The 20,964-nt window shown below is 40.2% G+C and overlaps 1 protein-coding gene across 1 annotated transcript in view; it reads left to right on the forward strand.

The window, feature by feature from the left end:
* LOC107225651 (adenylate cyclase type 6) overlaps positions 1–20,964 on the forward strand; it is a 99,590-nt gene that overhangs the window by 20,255 nt on the left and 58,371 nt on the right. Inside the window, exons 3-6 of the mRNA XM_015666189.2 lie at positions 2,318–2,605; positions 4,132–4,290; positions 13,902–14,115; positions 14,903–15,240. Coding sequence (XP_015521675.2) covers positions 2,318–2,605; positions 4,132–4,290; positions 13,902–14,115; positions 14,903–15,240 — 999 coding nt within the window. The remainder of the gene's footprint in view (positions 1–2,317; positions 2,606–4,131; positions 4,291–13,901; positions 14,116–14,902; positions 15,241–20,964) is intronic.

Below are 20,964 nucleotides of genomic sequence, written 5' to 3' on the forward strand. Positions count from 1 at the left end.
AATAGTTCGTTCTTTTCACAGTCTTAACGCAAATTCACCCGATATTTTCTTCCATTTTACGATCCGGCATCAACTTCTTTAAAGCACAAACCCTAATTCCGTATCACATCTTACATAACGGAGCTTGGATGTATGCGAGTATGTACACTTGGGGACAATGAATCTGAAACGGGTAATTTTTTACACTAGACAGTTACGTTGGCAACACAGAGAAACCTGCAGCGCCATCGTCGGCCGAGCGCGAAACAAACTCAGTCTCAATAAACGTAACATAACCCATGACCGTCGAATCTAACCTTAGAATACCCGTCAATCTAACAAGTCGTTATCCCCGTGGTATTTTCAGGTTAGATTCGACGGTCATGGGTTATGTTACGTTTATTGAGATTGAGTTTGTTCGCCGTTCGGCCGACTATGGCGCTGTAGGTTTCTCTGTGTTGCCAACGTAACTGTCTAGTGTAAAAAATTACCCGTCTCAGATTCATTGTCCCCAAGTGTACATACATCGTACATACTACGGCTGTTTCGCACTGCCACGCCACACTGGCACAAAACGCAAGAACGCAACCTAGCGGGGCATGGAATTCGACTAAAAGCCTTCTCCGCTGTGATACATTGCTCGATATTACTTCTAGGTTGTAGGCAGGTACTGTGCCTTATACACGAGATATACGTATACACGTATGCATACACATCGGAAATCCTCAGGGTTTCCATACACCCACGCCCGACATATCCAGCGAGAACCGTTGCGAAGCAGCGTTGATTTCATCACCTAGGAATGCTTTCGAGACACTCTCTCCATCTCTATCTCTCTCTCGAGCGGATGCTGCTTGATCAACCCATGCATCCATCCTTGTCCTCATACTCTCGAGATAAACCGAAGCACTTACAGCGGGTGAAATTCCCGTGGTATTCCAAATTCCAGGACGACACGTGTGATCCCGTGTTCTCCAAGCCCTTTGTCACCGTCGCTGATCCTCAAAAAGGATGATGAAAAACCGACAATTGTTACATTGTTAGGTCGCGAAATATACCACACTGTTGCTTAATGCGAATGCTGGAATAACAGCGGATTCTACACGGATGATACTATGCTCAGTGAGTTTGTCCGTTGTGTATTATATTGATTTGCAGAAATAACCGCATGCTGGGTTAGGGGATATACATCCAAGCCACTTGCACTCCGGTAATTCCAAGTCCGGTCTGCAAACTCCTGCGAAACGTCATGTGTCGCGGAATATTTAACCGATCTCGAGTCAAGCGTGAAGTTGTAATGTAATATCAAGTCTGGAAAGACTGAGCACTGTAAAGCTGCGGCCGTTTCACGGAGCTCTTGTTCAACCTACTTGATACGTACGAAGTGGCAGTCTTTCAACTTTTCACAAAAGTTGCGTGGATTCATGAACTTTGTGTGATTCTCGACACCGAACTATACTACCGGCGCCTTCATGATTCCTGAACAAAAATAACACCCACAAAAGCTACTCGACTGAGTGAACGCCATTCAGTCGAGAGTCAAAGGGTTGTGGTTTCGGATTTTACACTCTAGAGTTCGCTCGTCTGCGACGTAATCGAAAGTAAATAACGCCGTCGAAGCGTTCGGCCAAGGGTGGAAAAACCGATTAATCCGTATCACAATTTTTTTCAATTGCAATCCGTTGAACCGACCCTCAACATCTGTTTGGTCTACGTTTACATCGAGGATAGGTATGGAGGACATGCAAGTTCATACGTTGATGAATGGACGAACTGTGTTCCTATTCATAGCTTTTTCCCTCTTGACCTGCAGTTGAATCAAACAGAAATAAGTACTCTTAAGGGAAAAGTACGACGCTGAAACTCTGCAAAGTGTACTATAAGGTGCACCGTTTGTGATCACTGTATCAGTTTTGGCAACCTTTAGAAAATTCTGCATGTATTTATTAACTTGACCTTGAATCTCTTGATTCGCTCGATTCACGACTGAATTCCGACTCGGAGGAATGTCTGGACTGCACAAGTTTTCAGTATAGATACTTGGTACAAGGTTTACGCTTTGTTCCTTACACCATTTGTGGCGGTAACCTCGGCTTGGGCGTGATAAATACGACCACAACTGGTAGCAGGGTACCAAGGTGACCAGAACCGATAGATCTACCCTATTGGCGAAAACCACCACCGCCTCTTTGACGTGACATAATCGCGATGTTCGAGTTGTATATGACACATTGCTCGAGTATCACGCGGGCAGATCGCAAGCGAGATACTCGCGTGGCTCGAGTCCGTAGAAAAACGTGGCTAATTTATACGTACGAAATATGAATTTGCAATTCAGGGCGAACTTCAGGGCGCCGTTGGACACGGCAGAACTGGCGGAGGTGGATCCAAGACCACGAGGAGATGGACCAGCCTTCGGCAACACGTGACGCACGGCGCCATGTCCGATGGTTCGAAACCGGCCATCGAGTTGCTTCTCGACCCTCCCCAACAATCGAGGCCTGGAACACCCGGCTCTCAGCCACACTCGCCAAACACACCGAGGACGCCTCACACTCCGGTACGGAAGTCCAATTGGGAGGTTATAGAACACTTCACTGGAGCCCCGAGGCCTTCCATCGTCACGGTGAGTCGTTTTTTAGGAAATCACATGTTATACGCTGCCCTGTGTCGATATGCACGTCTCTTCGACCGCGACGAAAGGAGGGACGAGAATCGTTTCAAAACTGATGCTTCGGCTGAGGGATGCTCCTTTTATCTCGCGAGGAAAGGGTACCCCAGGTCGATATCTCCGATCCCATTTCTTTTGCAATATGTTAGAGTAGAGTGAAAAATAAGCGACACGTCATTTTTTTATCTGCCATTAAACACGTTAACGGGGTGAAACCAGCCCCCATAGTGCGGCATGTCAAAAGGCAATTTGACAGTTTCACCCGCAGGAATGTAGCATTTTTTATATCAATAGAACTGGAAAAGTTTTCTCATAACAAGAAATGAAAGATGTAGTTTTCTGAATTGAAAAGAAAACAGCCGTATCGCCTCTTGACATGCCTTACTTTGCAGGCTGGTTTCACCCCCTCAACGTGTTCAATGGCAGATAAAAAAAATATGTGTCGCTTAGTTTTTAGTCTACTATAACATATTACAAATGAAATGAAATCGGAAAGATCGATCTGGGATATCTTCCTTGTTAGTCTTGACCCGATCAACGAACTTTCAAATACCTCACCGGCAGCTATTGAAAGTCCTCTCACACTCTCCAATATAGGTGGACAGCCGTTTGATGCTGCTGGAGAAAATTTGCCACCTCTCTTATAAGCCTGTTTATATCTTGATGACATATCCAATTTTCGTTGATTTTTATATGTACCAAGTTACTACGAATGTGGAAAAAATTCGCAGCCACTAATTTGCTTTTCAGGGTTTCCTCTCACGTTTTTGGGGAGGTGAAAATGAATTATTATGACGAGTACTCACGGCTGGTGGAAGAAGTTTATCCTACATTGTAAATGTTTTTTGCTTGTTCTTCTTACTCTTCTTTTTCACTTCCTACATTCTTTTCATCCGGTGGTTATCAGTCATGTTTGATGACAGCTCGAAACGTTGGAACGATCGCCAGTAATACATTTATTTCACTCTCTCTCTCTCTCTTTCCTGTCTCTTTCCGGAGGTTGGTACGTGACACTCCAGATCACATTTATTTTCATGAGCTCCTTTTTCACGCTGGCAGATTTTGAATGTTTCATTGTTACAGGGTTCAGAGTCACAGTTTTCCGCTCCCTCAATTCTCTCTTTCAAAAATGTTGTTTGTCATCAACCACTGAACACGGCAGCCGCTTTTCATTTTCGGAAGTGTGAATCTCGACTTTTTTCATCGACTTAACCGACCGTTCTACAACAACAACACCAACAATTGTCGGACCCGTAACAATCCTCCAGTTCTCCAAATGGGACCGGAAGTGGCGACACACGAAGCGTCGACGCTCGCCTAATTGGCCATCATCGACAAGGTGCAACAGCGGCGAATTCGATAATCGATCAAGCGACGTAGCGCATGGTTGACTCATTGGCACAATATCGAGCGTATCGGTCGTTCACTCGACCGTGAAACACCCGCCATTGTGTTTAATACAAAATCTCGATCTGTTGCAGGTTGGACGAGGATCGGAAGTCGGAGTCGGACTGTCAAGTGACAGGGACGCGATCATGGAGGCAGCTGTCAACGCCGGGATGACACGAAGAAGGCCTCGATGTGGCCTCAGTCGTTTTCTCAGCGCTCTCTGTGCCTCTCATCGATTCAGAAACCTCCAGGTTAGATACTCTATTTGAATACGGACCACTCTGGTGCAATTCCGGTGACCAGCTGCAGCATCACGCGAATTTATTGTCCCTCTAACGATCAAAATTACACGGTTCAATTACCGGCGGAAATTCCCGTACTATGCGGCATTGTCCAATTTCCGTGCCTTGATGCTTTCTATGGACATCGTACCTACGAGAAAATAGTTTATTTTTTGTTAACAATTACGTATTTTTGACTGCGGCGGAATAAATGGTTCGTTATTATTATCATCAGATTTTAGTTACGCCACATACGATTTTTTAACTCTTAACAAATTTTTATCGATCATTATTTAGCTGAAATAAAATTTAATGATAATAACTTACAAAACATTTGTTCCATCATATCCAAATGTACGTTTGTTAACAGTAAATATGTTCTTTTCTCAATGTGGCGTGGAGAATTATTGTATAATGCTTAAGATATTTGCTATTGTTGTTGATATAATTTCTTCGGTAATTGATAGGATTTTAAAGATGCGCGGAACGTATAGCTGGGTCAAAAATGAGCCGGATCAAAAAGATAACAGAAGGAGAGTTAAATTTGACAAATGAAGCTGATTCAGATAAAAATGTTTCATCACTGAATTTCAATTTGAAACACCTTGTTATTAACCAAGCACAGAGTATTGCCACATTATTCGAAAATTTTTATCCGTCGATAATTAGTTTACTTTTATTGGCAAACGAATTCTGTACAAATTGTCCGATAGAATTCCTTTCTTGAGTTCGTCAGTTGGCAAAGCAGAAAATAAAAATAAAAATACAAAAAACACGAAGAAAAATCCGATACATATACAATCGTAATAACTGGCAGATGTTGAGCTTGCTATTGAGCAAGAAATACGTTATCGTTGATCACAATTTAGCTTCGACGATCTGGACAGAATTTCTTTACAAATAAAATCATAATGAAATAAAAGAATAATGAGATGTCTGTAAAGTCGTTAAAATAATGAGTTACTGTCTCGAATAGTCGAATCTCAATGTTTTAAAATTTTTTCTACCATCAGAAAAAACTGTTTTTAATTAAATATTAAAGCTAGATTAACTTCACCGACACTGTTTATAAGCTCTGTTTCGTCACGTCTTTGTTTCAACGCCTCATCAACTTGACCGTATAAACCCCGTACATCCTTAAGGTACTTTTTATCCTTGTGTTAACGGGTTTTCGAGGGTTTGTAGTCGATTCGGGGGAAATGCCCGACTGACGTCGATAACCGGCGAAGATAGATGGATGTAATTAATTACTGGGCTATTCTCCGATACTCGATACCTTGTACGTTTGGAACACCGTCTCGATCCTTGTAGGTACTTGGAAAACTTTGCGAATTGGAAAGGGGTGGATTACAACAGTTCGCCATTCGACTGTCTTCGAATAACCCACCCTGTTTACCCTCCGTTCTCCCAACGTTTCTAAATCTTTCTTTCCCAACTTTTTCGACAAACGCGTTGCGCAGCCTCCGCCGAAAAGTTCTTCCCTCGATTTCGGTGGAAAAATATCTCATGCATAACGTATCCGAGCTTCGACCATTTGTTGAGTTATGCTTTTATTTTATTTTCTTTTTAATTTTTTTTTTTTTTCTCTTTACAATCATTTCTCTTCCACTCAGAGATCATGAAATTTCGATGAAATCTGTCCGATACTCCTGAGAATCGCGCGTTGGCCGGAGGAATAAAAAGAAGAAGAAATCGTTGGTTACGATCGAGAAAAATATCGTCTACGCCTTGATTATTTCATGGCAAAAGTTCGCTCGGAGGATGCACGGAGGGAGATGAAATCATTTATACAAATACAAGAACCCCTTTTCTACGGTAGCGCAAAATCACTGACTCGTCAAGTTTTCCCCTGCAATTTTAAGCCGCTTTCAATCATCCCGCTTCACACAGCCGCTTCGTGGCTGAGATTTTCAAAAAATATGGGGTAATTGGTATGATCGCAAGTTCGAAGTAGGAAGATGAAAATTAGAGAAATGAACGAAGGGATCCAACCGCGGCGCTATTGAAATTTGCTTTTTCATCGAACCGCACGAATATACATACGAGATGAGGATTAAGGAGGATTTCAGTATTCCTTTTCCGTCTTCGACCGACTGTCTTTGTCACTGACTGACTGACTGACTGACTGGCATTGAAACGTGACGCGAGTTTAATGTCGTAGATTCGAGTCGCGTAGAGTTAACTCACCGCGAGGATAATATCATCTTTAGGCACGGTAGAGGCTTCTTCCGAAGGAAATGAAAAATTCACCCACATCCACATACTCACACACGCACGCTTTATGTAACACACTTTCACCCGCAAGTTCGGAGGGTTCAACTGGGTGTTCGCAATGGTTTCCATCCCACTCCTGTCACCTCGCTCTGGTAGGTACAAGGACTTCCCTTTCGGTCCCATCCAACCAGCTATAACCGACGAGTATCGCACTAGGGATACTGCTGGAAAAGTGGAGGAAAAACGGAGGGTCAGAAAAGGTTGAAAAGCAAAAAAAAAAAAGAAGTTTTTACTCCCGTCACGGTGATAAATGTCTATATTTAATTCATCAACCGCCGTCAAGCTTGTCTCGTCAAACATTTTACAACACGATATCGTAATACGATCGAAGTCACTTTTGAACCGAAACATTTTTAAGGTCGTAGGTTTTGCAAGATAGAAACAACAATTGTCGTAGGATTTGTCAAATTTTTCAAATTCTTGTTCAATTTCCAACTCAATGATTAAACCTAACCTAACATCTGTTATCGATTCCGTTATCGGGTGCAACCGATGTGTGTGCATCAAGTAACTTCTTTGTACGACGCTTAGATTGATTCAGCACTCAGTATTGAGGCTGCGCTGGAAACGATAAAATCCTCTGAATATCCTTAGAATTCATACGATCAGCATCTCCGATCATTGTTTCCTTGTGGGTGAAATGCTGCACTTTTTTCCCATCCCATCGGCAGCTCATGGTGTGTACAGAAAGCCGGCTGGTATTATTACACGTTTCCATGGTGATTCGGTATCGAGTGTTGTACTTGGCTAAAGGCTATTCATGATAAGGCAACTTTTTTCACACGTATCCGCCGGCTTCTTTATCAGTTTTTACGATAAAATCGAATTTTATATCCTGTGTATTTTATATATGTATGTATGTATGAAAAAAAGTGTAAGAGAAACTGTGTTATTATCGACCGATGCTGTATAGCGTATTAAACACGCCCTTGCAAAATATTCATTTTACGTTCGTAATATTTTCGATTCGACGATTCGGCGGTTTTTAAAATTCATCGGGATCGTTTCTCATTCAAATTATCTCGAACTTTCGAACCGACGGGTGAATCTAAAAACTACCGTATATTTCTTATTATTTATCGGTTACGTTCAGGGAACGTTTTCCAAGTATATCGAACCATCAGGTTTTTCGCACGGTAAAGCAACGGTCGTCGAAGCAAGAGTTCCTCAAACACAGGGTTCGCGGGACTTTCTTTCTCCTCTTTACCGTGAAAAAGTTTGGCGATTCCGTTGGTTAAAACGCGCTTTCGAAAAATTCACGTCGGAGGTAAAAGTTTAAAAAAAGAACTCAAAAAGTTCTGATTTGGTAGTAAGACAAGCAAGCACGAGGTGCGCGGCCGCGTAATGTAATTCCAAGTGCAGAAAACTAACTCGAGCAGCTAATTTTAGCCCGCATTTGATACCTACCCTTGGAAGTTTCGTAAATTCGTTGAATTTTACTTTTTTAAAATTTATCACGAGTCGAATATACGTACTCGTTCCTCGCGATTCGGTCGATTTGCTGTTAAACTTGGGTATAATAATTTTTGTATAAGTGGGGTTCGTGCACGATCTACCTTACCGACCGTGTACTCAAATGCTCGAATACTCGGTCGGTAAGGTAGATCGGACCATAACCCCTCTTACATATTTACTTTTGTCGCTCGAGAAAGGAAGACGGTAAAAATTTGAAATTATTCTGTTAGCTTTTAATTTCTTTGGCATCGTCAGAGGCGTAAAGACTTTTCACCATTCAGAATCCGGTTATAGTGCGAACCTCGTATTTTTACTAACCCGAAGTCTGAGCTAATTGTAATTCCGACGAGGACTCCTCGAGAGAGAGAGAGAGAGAGAGAGAGAGAGAGAGAGAGAGAGAGAGAGAGAGAGAGAGAGAGAGAGAGAGAGAGAGAGAGAGAGAGAGAGAGAGAGAGAGAGAGAGAGAGAGAGAGAGAGAGAGAGAGACTCGTTTAATTAAAGAAGCCTGGGGCGTCTCCAGAGATCAGCCTAGTCATTTAGTCACGTGTTCATAACTTCGCCAAGCTATCGCGGTTATAAAACCGGTCTCGTTTCCCTTCGGAAATTGGCTAAACGGGAGCTTATTCGGCTTATGCATACACGCGAACGTCCGCAGCACTCTCTCATCGTCTTCCGTTGGTTTAACCGATTTCATACATGAATCGAAATTGGCTTCGGCCTGTATAACAGCCAATCCGTCCGTGAACAGATTAGCCCAGAACCAATATTCGGACCAAATGTAGCCGACGCATGTTTCCGGATGAGAGCACAGAATTTCACCAAAAGTCACGCCACAGTCATCCCTCTATTCGATCAAATTTGCTTCAACTATTCTAAGCTTCTCGATCATCGTGTTCTTCTTTTATTTTTTTTTATTTTTTTTTTTTTTCACCTTCAGCGAGGTTTCATCAATTCGCGCAAAAAGCCGGGCAAATTATGAATTCAATTTTTTCACCTCGCTGTTCGCAAATTGCAGCCTTCTCTGTACATCAAGGTAACGTGGTTTTTTATTTAATCCCACTCTATGAACCCTAGACCGATAACCGGGGGATGAAAAAAACACCCTGCGCCAACTTTTTTGACTCGATATACCGACCGTAATTCAATTTCATTATTCGAGTGAAAAAAACCTCCTTGGCCTACGTGACTCGTTATCACCCCATTACCGGGATAGGCAAAAAACCAAAAAAAAAAAAACAAAATAATGTTACCGTTTTAGAATTAACCGAAGCTGCATTTGTTCAATATTCATTTCCCGCCTGTTTGTTTTACTGAACTTCGTTCCGACCGTGTTGGAAATCTACGATAAATTATCCTCAAGGGTTTCGAGAATCCTTTTTAGTGCCGTAAGCTTCGATGCATCGCCCAATAAATATAATCTTTGAATAAAGTGCAGAATTTCGAATGCAGACGGGGTTGAATATAATCTGCATACACGCTTGCTGGAAAGTTTTCTGATGCACGTGATGGTCGAGGTTGTTTAATTGTACAGTTTGCCGAGTGACTCGGAGTCACGCCACGAGTATAAAAGCGGTCGAAGGACCGAGGATAACAACAATATTATCTAAACCGTACGACTCACAATCAGCGGCGAGATTCGATCTCCTTATCGGGATTTCCAGAGGCATATAATGCAATACAAGCCATGTCAAAAAAAAATAAATAAATAAAAAAAAATGTCCGAATCTTCTTTCGGAGTTAATCCAAGTCTGATTTCGTAACCTCCTAGCAAAATTCCGCGTTTCAAGTAACGTCAATGTTTCGTACCAGCCGTGAAGAAAATTAATCCCTCTCTAAACAGCGCGGATTTGGTTGTCCAACTACCATGAAACCCGGCGTTTATCGTCACCGGATAAGAGAGACGATTTACTCAAGTCTCCTCCAGTTTCCTCCAGTTTTCGCTAACGCGAGCAAAAATTCACTCATCACTTTCTCCTCTTCACTGTTCCGCAGTCGTCGTACCCTCGATTATCATTTTATCCCTCTTGGCGAACTTTTGTCTCGTGGTTTTAGAGGAATTCTACCAAGACAAATAGCATAACTTTTATAACTTCGCTGCGGAGAGCGGCGTCGCGATTGCGGTTCGAAATTTGTTGTACTTAATTATAATAACTATTTCGTCGCAAGGAAGTAATAATGAAACTTTGAAAAGTTGATAATTATTCTAAATCACTCCAAACGTTTCTCTGCTTTGATCGATCATCGGTGCGGAATTTTGAAAGTCCGTACGAACGGTAATCATTAAAAGTTCTCAGGATTAACATTTTCTTTACGGAGTTTCGATAAGTTTTATGAAGCATCGTTGTTAAGGGGAGTAGACAGCGAAAATAGGACAAAAATGGGATAAAATTCAATTGACATTTGCGAAGAACTGAAACAACGTGCATAAATTTTCTTTTTTACAACGTTTTTATTGGAGTTTCGGTTATAAAATTCAGCCGTCTGAGTTTCAAAAATATAAATTATTAAGAGAGATGTGGACGGATAAAGCAGAGTACGTGTCTCAGGTACTGCTCCATTATTGCCACGATCCCGAGTGAATGGTTACAGTTTTGGACAATTTTCAAGCGCCATTCTCTTCGTGGGATGTTCCTCCAGAGACTGGACGAATTTTTTTTTTAAATAAAACAAGAATTAAAAAAAATGGCAACAATAATGAATGAATTTTTTTACACAGACGCTGGTTCAGTTTGTAGTGAAAGTTGATATCTTCGTTGCAGAAAAAAAATCAAGGCGACGTGTCAAAGCGTTTTTGAGTTATCGCAGCAAAACTAATGACAAACGTTGTTTAGAAAAAAACACGTGTATACATATTTATGAATATGTACCACACCCGAACGCACATTTGCCTTCAACGCTCAATATCTTGCTTTATTATTATTATTTTTTTACGGTCAACACTGTTTTTCATCCATAAAAAATGTGACAAACGACTTAGAAATATGAAAATTTGAATGTGTTTGTTCGGTAGTTTATAAAGACGAATTGAATTTTGATCAAATTTTCAGCCGTTGAAGCTTTCTTAGCCCCCTGAGCACAATTTTGCGAATTTTCCAGTTTTTCTACCGCGAAAATGTTTCAAAGAAATTGTATCAGCGGAATACACAAAAAGAAAAAATGTAAAAATTGTAAATTTTTCGCTGACCAGTCACCACAAAGCTATCTTACGCCAATTAGATTATTCACACCGAAATCTTGTCCGAAAAGTATAAATTTTTTCTTATTCTTACTCTTAAGATAGTTTTTCGCAATGAGAAATATGCTCCGTAGTCTATGTCTGTAAAATAAAAGAAGGCGAGTCACGCTCTGATTCGCGATAATTTATCAGAGCGCGAGAATTCGGAGGAGTGATAAATATACAAACTTTTCGCTGTAATAAAAACGAAACTGTGCAAAGAGAAACGGCGGAATTCTCACTCAATGTCTAGAAAAGCGAGGAACCTTGGCATTGCAGCGATTCAATTTACAGGGTTTCCTATTGAGAGGTCCGCGAATCTCTGCCGAAGGATGCGGAAAACTTGGTCGTCTAATTTCGTACCCCCCTTTGCTTTCCTCCATCGACGAGCAACGTAAACGCGAAAATAATTGAATCGCTTATTTGAGAAGCCGGATAAAACGCGGCCGCTGCCTCCCAATCAATTATTTGCCCAAGGCTGATTCGGATCGCCGCTTGCAGCCTTTTATATATACATATATATATATACGTACATATTTTCCCGTTATATATATATATATGTACACACACGACGATTTGTATAAACTAAAATAGAAAGATTAACAGAAGAGAAATAATCAGGAGTCGGTGTGACTGAAACGGAAAGTAAATAAAAAAAGGAGAATTCTCCGTAAAACGCGGAAGATGAATCCGACTCGGAAAAATAAGGGTACGTAAAATAGGTTCCGAAATCATTCCCGGGAATTTTTGAGCCGCGGAAGGCGTCTCGACGTCTGGCGTCGTCTGCCGGAAAGTCTGCAACAATATAGATATATCTAGCGATTATGCGAGGGGGCGGGGGGGGGGGGCGGGGGGCGGATAATTTTACTTTCTTTGATATTCGCGGGTGGGGGCGGAGTCGGACAGAATCCGATAAAAGGCGAGGGCTCGTTTTTTTTTTTTTTTTCTTTTCATCAGCTTAAGCCCTGGATGGAAACACCGAAATCCCGTTTCTACCCGTCCCATCCACCGAATAATATGCGCAAACGCGTTCGTCTATTCATTCGGTTTATCCCGCTCGGATTGACTCAAGGATCAATTTGCATGAAGATCGTATTATATTCCCGTATAGTAGACACCTTGTATTATACGTGTAAATAATTATTCATACTGGAAATTATTTGTCTAGCTTATATCAGCGTAAATTCAACAATTTTTTTTTAGCAATATGAATGTCGCTGAAAGGACGGCTGCTCGGTATTGTTAGTGTTGAAAGAAAAAAAAAACAAAAATCTCAACGCCGATTTATTACACGTTCTTTGGCTCGAATATAATCGAGTGCGAAAATGATAGTAATTCTGTACAAGTACGGAAATCTCTCTCAGAGAGGATGAATATTTGCCGTCCCTTCGGCATCAGTCGAGATCTTTCGTAATTCACTCTATTTTACGCTGTCGTCAAGCGGGGCCTAAAAAACAAGCTGACATTGAGTAGTATTAGATTTAGCGAAGTGCGAAAGTCGGGTTTCGCATCGTGGATACGACCGGGCGCCAGGCGTCTAGAGTCTAGACGTTCGCCTCTCATCTCGCCGATGGGTTTGGGAAAATGAACGTACAGTATTCGATACATGTATTTAGTACCTACATACACAGCAGGTTGAAACAGGGCTCCGAGTATCGCTTAACCAAGATCGGAAATGTTTTTACCCCCATCGTCAAATTCCAGCTAGTAAAATTACTGTCACGATCAGTTTGCAATTCGCTTGTAACGTCTTGCAAATTGTGCAGTGATTGCGAGGAGATTAAAGGAGATATACAAAAATTGGGGTAGATCGTTTTTTTTTTTTTGCTTCTGTAATGTTTGAACGGAGGTTGAGAAAATCCTCGGAAGCTCTTAAAAATTGCTGCACCGAATTTAACCTAATTTTATGCTAAATGAAATTGATATTCTTATTGCAGAGCTACTGGATAAAATATCATTACGACAATCTCGTATTTATTTTAATCTGAAAACTAAGAGAGCTGGTTTACGTTTTTTACGAATTTTCATAGCAATCACGTCAAGGTGTCACTTCTTTTTTTTTTTTTTTTGTTGCAATTTGTTGCAACTGATTTGTCATCCGGCTTGAAACTTACAAACTACGTAGTCGATCGGATCGATTTTGTTTGCAAATCAAGTTCCTACAAATTACCAGCCAAAATGAATTTTTGCGATTTCTCTTCTCGAGCTTCGAAATTAATTGAAAAAATTAAGTATAGCTACGTGTATTATGTAAAATCGATAAACTTGTGTACACACCGAATTTATCAAGAAACGGGTTAACGCAATTTCAGGTCCTTCAGACGATTTGTAAAGAATTCAATCGCGAACTAAATTTTTCACTTCCGACGAATTGAATTTGGACTAACAATAACATTTAGGCGTTTAAAAATCGAAGATAAAAACAAAAATAAAATTCGATCTTGCTCAAACTTGTCATCGTCAGATCAATTTTCATTCCAACTCGTCTATTTTTCACTTATTTTGCGATTTCGAGTCAATCGAAGAGTAAATTTTTACAAAATTTCGAAACATGACCGACTTCGTTATTTCTTTGTGCCATCATTTTCGACCCTCATTGGTGACGTTATCCTTAAAATTTCACGACCCTTTCTTCCAGGTCGAGATGTTGTACCAGCGCTACTTCCTCCGGATGAACCAAAGCAACATGACCCACGTTTTGGGCCTTCTTTCGGGCCTCGCTGTCGCCTTGGGTATCCTCCTGGGCCTCAGTCTGACCTTCGACTCGTCCGATCCGTTCGTAGACCTCCTACAAAAACCCCAACATCTCACTTTGGCTCTGACGCTTATAGCGTGCATCGCCGTCTACGCAGGTGAGTGAAGCTCCTTTGATTTATGACGTTTCGTTACATGGTAAAATAACCCTCACGAGTTTGTGATCACGAAATCATTCGAGATTCTGTGCTTGAATTCATCTGGATATTATGATGGGTACTTTGTATGATTAATACTCGTTTCGGATCAGCGAACAGCGTGGAAACAAGTAACGTAAATCACGATCACCAAGTGGTACTTTTTATTTATTTTATTACGATAATAGCCGTACGTTGAGATATTTAGATCTTTTCAAAACACCCAAAAATAGGAGATACCGTGATTGAAAAGAAAAGCTTGAACACCGATGTCTCATTTTGAATTTCTTAAAAACTGGTAGATTCGTTCGATTTCACTTAACGATAGCTGAGTTTCTTCAGAAGACTATTTGAAACGAAACGTCACATTACCGAAGCTTTTGTTTACAACACCGCTGCTTGTTCTTTATTTTACATAACTTGACAAATACTCGATGCATAAAATCCTATCCCATCGTTCTCTCGAGAGAATTGACAGAAAGTATCGTTTTTTCATCAACCAGCCTTCCCAAACTCCACTCTGCAATAAAACCCCGTAAAGAATCCCGCAGCTCTTTTTGCATTCTCGTTGTTGTACTCATCCTGTATTCCATTCTGTATCCTTGTAAACGAGGCGGCTGGAAATATCCGTCGGAAGTGGAAACGGATGCAGAATCCGTTGAAATCCAATGAGGCGACATCCGGATCTCCGTTCTGCAGTTCTTCGAATGATACAATTAACTTCGTCCGTTTCTCATCCCTTACGCAGGACTCGTCGCTGCCATTTCGAGGCCGGGAATGAACGAGGTCTGGCTTGCCGGCATCAGCGCCGCCGTTCTGGCGACCCTTCTCGCCCTCCAGGTGTCCTTGGGCTTGCACCTCGCCTACCCCAAGGGATCGCTCGACTCGGAGGCCGTGGAGGACACCTACAGCCTGGGAGGTCCACTGGCCATCGCCTGGGCGGCCTGCTTCTTCATTTACATGGCCTACGCACTTTTGCCGATAAGACTGAGGCACGCCTGCATCGCCGGCATACTTTTCTCCCTCGCTCATTTTATAAGCGTGCTTCTGATGTATCGACACGATTATCCGGCCTTCGTCTCTCAGGTGAGTGTGTTGACTCACTTTATTCAGATACGCAACAACGGGTATCAAGGCCGTTTCTGGGAACAGATTTCTGTATTGACATTTACCGACCGTTAGCCAAGACACGAACCTTCTTATGGAATCTTCGAGGATGGGAGTTATCTACACTCTGATCGATAATGTAGGACAACTAAACGATAGGATGTACGATAAAATCAATCACAGAGCGGATAACTCTTACCATCAAATATTGTGTAAAAGGGTTTGTGTCTTGGCTATGTGTCGGTAAATGTCAATATGGGAATCTATATCCAGAACCAGCCTTCTATACTCACCACGACAAACGCGATTTTTTTTAACTTCCAGCTACTTTTTCTGGAATGAAAAAAAAGAATGGGGGGAAGTTATTAGAATCACCCCGTAACACAAGCAATGAGCTAGATTTTGGATAGTAATAATGTATATTCATCTATATCTGTCAATAAATTTCAACAATTGAACACATCCTACTTTCTTATTTATTCAGCTTACGAGCTCTAGAAAAAATGTGGCTCAAGCAATTCGCAATAGATCAGAATTCATTTGTAAATTCAATGAACTATTTTTCGTTACAATTGCGAAAACTGTATGATTTTTCTAATGAAAAAATAGCAGAACCGTGTGATTTTCTTACTCATTATTAGATGATAACAAGGTGTTCATACCGGATTGGAATTAAGTGTTTTTGAATTTATTTTCTGGATCGTAGCAACTTTTTTAATATGATGTTTTATAACTTGATCAGAGCTTCAGTTTTCGAACACGGCAAACTTTTATTTAATCACAAACGTTGATCTAATTGCGTTCCATGGATACTAAAATCGATCCGTCAAATCCTGTAGTTGGAATGAAAATTAATTCCAGACAAATACTGCAACTTTTGATGTACCATCGTTAGATGACATTCTACGTTTTCTCTGTTAACTTCTCGTGAAACACGTTATAAAGTTTGTTGGAACTCGACAAAGCGGATGCCTTTGTTAGTCGATTTGAAGCATGAAATTTTCATCCGAATCGACAGACATACGCTGTTCACTTTCGCTTTGCCTGCATTCAGGTGTGTTCAATATAAAAGCGGGTGAAAATTAAAGGGTGCAGACGACGAAGCTCGGAACTTTTTTTAGTTTTAAATTTTTATCCTTGTATACTGCGTCAATAACTACGTTTGAATTTGGCAGATCAGAAAAGTACTTGCAAGGCCGGAATCAAGCGTGAAAAATATTTTCCAAAATTGCGGTGCTGTGAAATAAAAAAAAAAAAAAAAAAAAAAACCGTCGATAACGATGATCGCATTACGGTTATTCCGCATATCATACCCACACAGTGTGAACAAGCTGACGGCAAAAACGAGTTGGGCTCACTTCGACGACCGGCAAAAGGATTTTCAACAATTTACTGATCGTCCCTTGGTGTAAAACGTGTCAAGTGACAAAACCAATTACAATTTTGAGCGTCCCTCGCAGCTCCTGCACATCCGCCATCAGGTTCCCCCACGTCCATCATCTCCCCTCTGTCCCTCGGCAATTTAAATGTTTACATTTACATGTATATTTTGTATGAATATATATGTATATAATCATTTATTATGCATACACGGCCAAGTATCTGAGGAGAAAATAACTTGTAGCCATATAATTTATAAGTGGGCTTACTTTTTTCAAACTTTGTTACCGCTCGTATTTATAATTTCTGCCCCTGAAAAGTTTCAAAAATCTACAATGTAAACAGGCTCGTTTGAATTGAATTGCGAAATTTTTACCTTTCGTATAAAACTTGATTAATTATTGCGTGAAAAACAAGAAACGGAAAGATTCTCTCGGTATCGTTGGTCTGATTCGAATTCTTCGCGGGTCTTGAAAACTTTTTCGTAATACCGAGAGAAATATTGATGTAACGAAACTTTTTTTACGCGTAGGAAGTTTCAATCTTCGTTTGAAAAATTGAAAATTGTTTTTTTTTTTTCTTCTTCTTCTTCTTTTCAGCCTAACAATATCAGTGCGCGTAAAGAAATGTAGAAATCGAGGTTCGAAAAACGTTTTCGTGCAATGCGATTTTTTTCTTTTACTTGCAAATTTTGCAGGTACTCAATATTGAGAAGAGTTGAGCTTAATTTACGTATCGCAATCAATGGTAATCGCGAATGCGAAACGTGACCGTTAATTTCTACGGTAGTTTGCCCGTTAATTTGTCAAAAGTTATACACAACTGGCACGTTCGCTGGATCGCCTGATATTTTTACTCTTGATGAATCACAAGCGAAGTTTTGAAAACGCGATATTATAGGTTCAAGTTATAGGTATAGGTTAATTGACCATGGAAGGTGCAGATGTTATCGCTTCTAATTAGATTGTGTGAGTCAGGAGCGTAGGTGTTATATCCGCGTGCGATATTGCGAATTGTGCGCGAATTTTATCTCGCATCCTCAACGTTCTATTAAACATATAATATACGATCATCAGCAAGAACGGATAGAAATCTGTGGATATCTGTGATTATATTTATCTAAAGCAAACGACTTTTTTTTTCTTTTGTCAAGGTAATAAGCTAGAAAATTTTCCTATCTCGTTTTCCGAACGATTCATACGAACTCGAAAAACAAGGAATTTCTTTCTCTTTTTTCTCATGCAGGATTAATTCTTCTATATTTCTCTAGTCTAGTGAAACAATCGCGAGCAAAATTCGCGCTTATTTGTTACTTTAATGTTTTTTCTCGCGATTTTTAATTCCTTTAATTTCCTTTTTCTCACCATTTTTTTTTTTTTTTTCTTCTTATCTTGCCTGCGTCCCATATACTCTGAAATAACACCTTCACTGCGGTAGAGATTAAACGCGTAAGTCTCGACTTAATGTAGCCGTTTGGATCGTAAGTTGAGATTCGCGTCCAGGCGAGGAGAGATTTATGATCTTGATCTTTTTGTTAAAAAATTTTGTTCTCCCTTCTGTTTTTCTCTTACTTTCCGAAATTCTTCTGACGATTGAGAGAAAAAAGAAAAGAAAGAAATACAGTACATCTGCAAAATAATTCTTTAGCTGTTGATTCTTGAAAGTTTTTCGTCTTAGTTTTTCCGTTTATTATCTTGGACTTGATTGTAAATTTCTGATAAATTCGTTACGAATATCCATTTCCGTATAAATAGTTGCATGAAAAAAAGGTTTTAACTTTCTGTTTCTCCATTCTTTTTCATTTATTTTTTTTTTTTTTTTTTTTATTTGCTACTTTTATTAAATTTCTTCGTTATTTTTTCACCCCTAGATTTTTTCTAGCAGTTTTTTTTTTTTTTTTGCCAAGAATACGCGCATCACCGTTGACAGGGTTCAGTAATTAATTTCTTGATCCTCGAGATGCAAGACGGTCTTGAGTGATGTCGTAAGGAAAGAAAAAGAATAATAATGAACCAGAAGAGAGAATAAAAAAAAAAAAAAAGAAAAAATTAAAAGTAAGAAGAGTAAGAAATAAAGGAGAAGGAAAAGAAGAATAAATTAATATTCATCCTGAGGGAAACGAGGCCAGAGATATTTAGTTTGTGTGCATAAAATTAAAAGTCGTCTGCTTGTGTCGACGGAGAGTAAACTATATGTTTATACAGGTATAAAAAAAAAAATATCCTGCATTCAATTATCTTGCTGCAGGATGTTGAAGTTTAATTAATTTTCTACATTAATGAGGAATAAACCTCTCTATACATTTAACTAATAATTGCAATAATAATTTGCGAGGCGTTCAATTGTAATACGTTTTTCTTCGCAGTGAATTTTAATTGATGAAAATTACTACTTTCTGAACGTAAAATCCGCGTTAACAGAGAAAAATATCCAAATCAGTGTCCAAGGTAAAATCGTTAGACAGGATCGCGTTTTTGGCCAGAGGGCTCTTATTCTTCCATCGCGGCCAGGCTGCAGATTCCATCAAGCACACGTTTGCACACGCCTCCCGCGAATCGAGACGACATGCAATTTTTCCCTCCCAAAGGGAACGAGCAAAGCTCACGAAACGTGCAGCTCAAACTTCGTTTCGTACGAAGCGGCTTTAACACGCGTAGCGCCGAGCTGCGCGTAAGTGCGTTTGAAATTTCGTTTGATGGTTCGCCGAGTAAGGACCAAAAGTCCGCTCTAACAAATCCCGTTCGTCCCCTAAAGGCAGAAATACCACGGAGGCAGGGACGACGATCAGGAGAGAGAAGAAGAATCCCTTCGGGATCGCTTCTAAAATCCCGTTTACATTTTTTCTATTCCCAGCAAAGCCTTTACTTTCCACCCTTAACAAAGAGCTTTCAGGGCGATATTACGGGCGTTGAAAAATAAATCCTTGACTTTTCACACTTTTTTCCATTTCCTTTTTCATTCGCCAATCGGGTTTTTTTTATGTTTTTTTTTTTTTGCTTTTTTTTCTCCTTCCTCTTCTTTCGTGCAAGAGACGTGGAATATATATATGCATTCGAACTCTTCCGCGCTGTAATATGCACGATATATGCACTCTTGAGAAGCCGTATATTGTGGAATGATGTAGCCGCGTAACTCGGCATCGATTTCTCCGTCTAATTACTACACTGTAGATACACATGTATGTCGGTAAGCACTCGTGTACATCGTGATGCTTCTCAACGAGGTCAAACTACTCTACTAAATCCCATATACTCGTCTAACAGTGAACGTTTCGACTTCAAGAGATAGAATTTTTTCATTCTTAATTTGTTAGCGTGAAACTGTTTACAGGGTTTACAGTTAAGCCATGTGAGAACACGATCTAAACCATATCCGAATTAATATAGATTAAGACATTGGGGTGCAAAGTATTTATTGAAAGACGACATCTGGTGGCAAGAAATGCGTCGCCGCATCAACCGAATCGCATTTAACATAAACAAACGGCTCGAGACTGGCCATATATAACTTTTGCAAATCTGACTTCAGATTCGTGATCAGCGAGCCAAAGAATCCTATGGCACAAATTTTCATTCGAATCCATTCATCCGTACTCAATCGTGAGTTTTATTTTATTTTTTGGAATTTTGTTATTTAAAAAGCTCAAAAAGTACTGAACTGACCAAAGCCAAAATTTAATCGGTTCTAAGTTTGGAAGAACCGCGTAGATTTAGACAAAAATCATTGAAATCCGGTAACTCAAACTCGAGATATTGTCCGACAAAAGAAATTTATAACAAACATACGGTCGTACATAAATACACACAGACGTCCGTCCAAAAATAGTCGAAGGTGAGGTGAAACGTCGAGATATAGTGAAAACTCAATTTTTCATTTTTGGGCCGATTAGAATAACTTAATTTTTGTTTTTGAGAACAGAGAAACGAGAGGTTAAAAAGTCGTTATTTCGTCGCATATTTCACGCCACATCAAACTATTACGACGAAACAAGAGGCTGACAAGTTGCACGGATTCTTTCTTGCCTCATATTTCACGCCATCAGCTGAAAGCAATCAGCTGTTGAACCTGAGCGCCGCCATATTGCCTCAGTAACGCCTTTGTTTCTATCTTGCCGCAACTCGGTTTTTTTTTCTCCCTCTGCGTGTTTTTTTTTTTTTTCTCTTTTTTCTTTCATTCCGTCCTCGCGTTTTTCGGGGAATTTGAACCGCAGACAAGAAGACAGCAGGGCTTTTAATGCTCACCAAGCGCAGGGAACTCTCTTTGTTCCATCAAACTTCAACCGAAGCTGAGTTAACAACGGATGTTGTGCGTTATAGGTATGCG

This window comes from Neodiprion lecontei, chromosome 4 (genome assembly GCF_021901455.1).
Source record: "Neodiprion lecontei isolate iyNeoLeco1 chromosome 4, iyNeoLeco1.1, whole genome shotgun sequence".
Classification (NCBI taxonomy): Eukaryota; Metazoa; Arthropoda; class Insecta; order Hymenoptera; family Diprionidae; genus Neodiprion; species Neodiprion lecontei.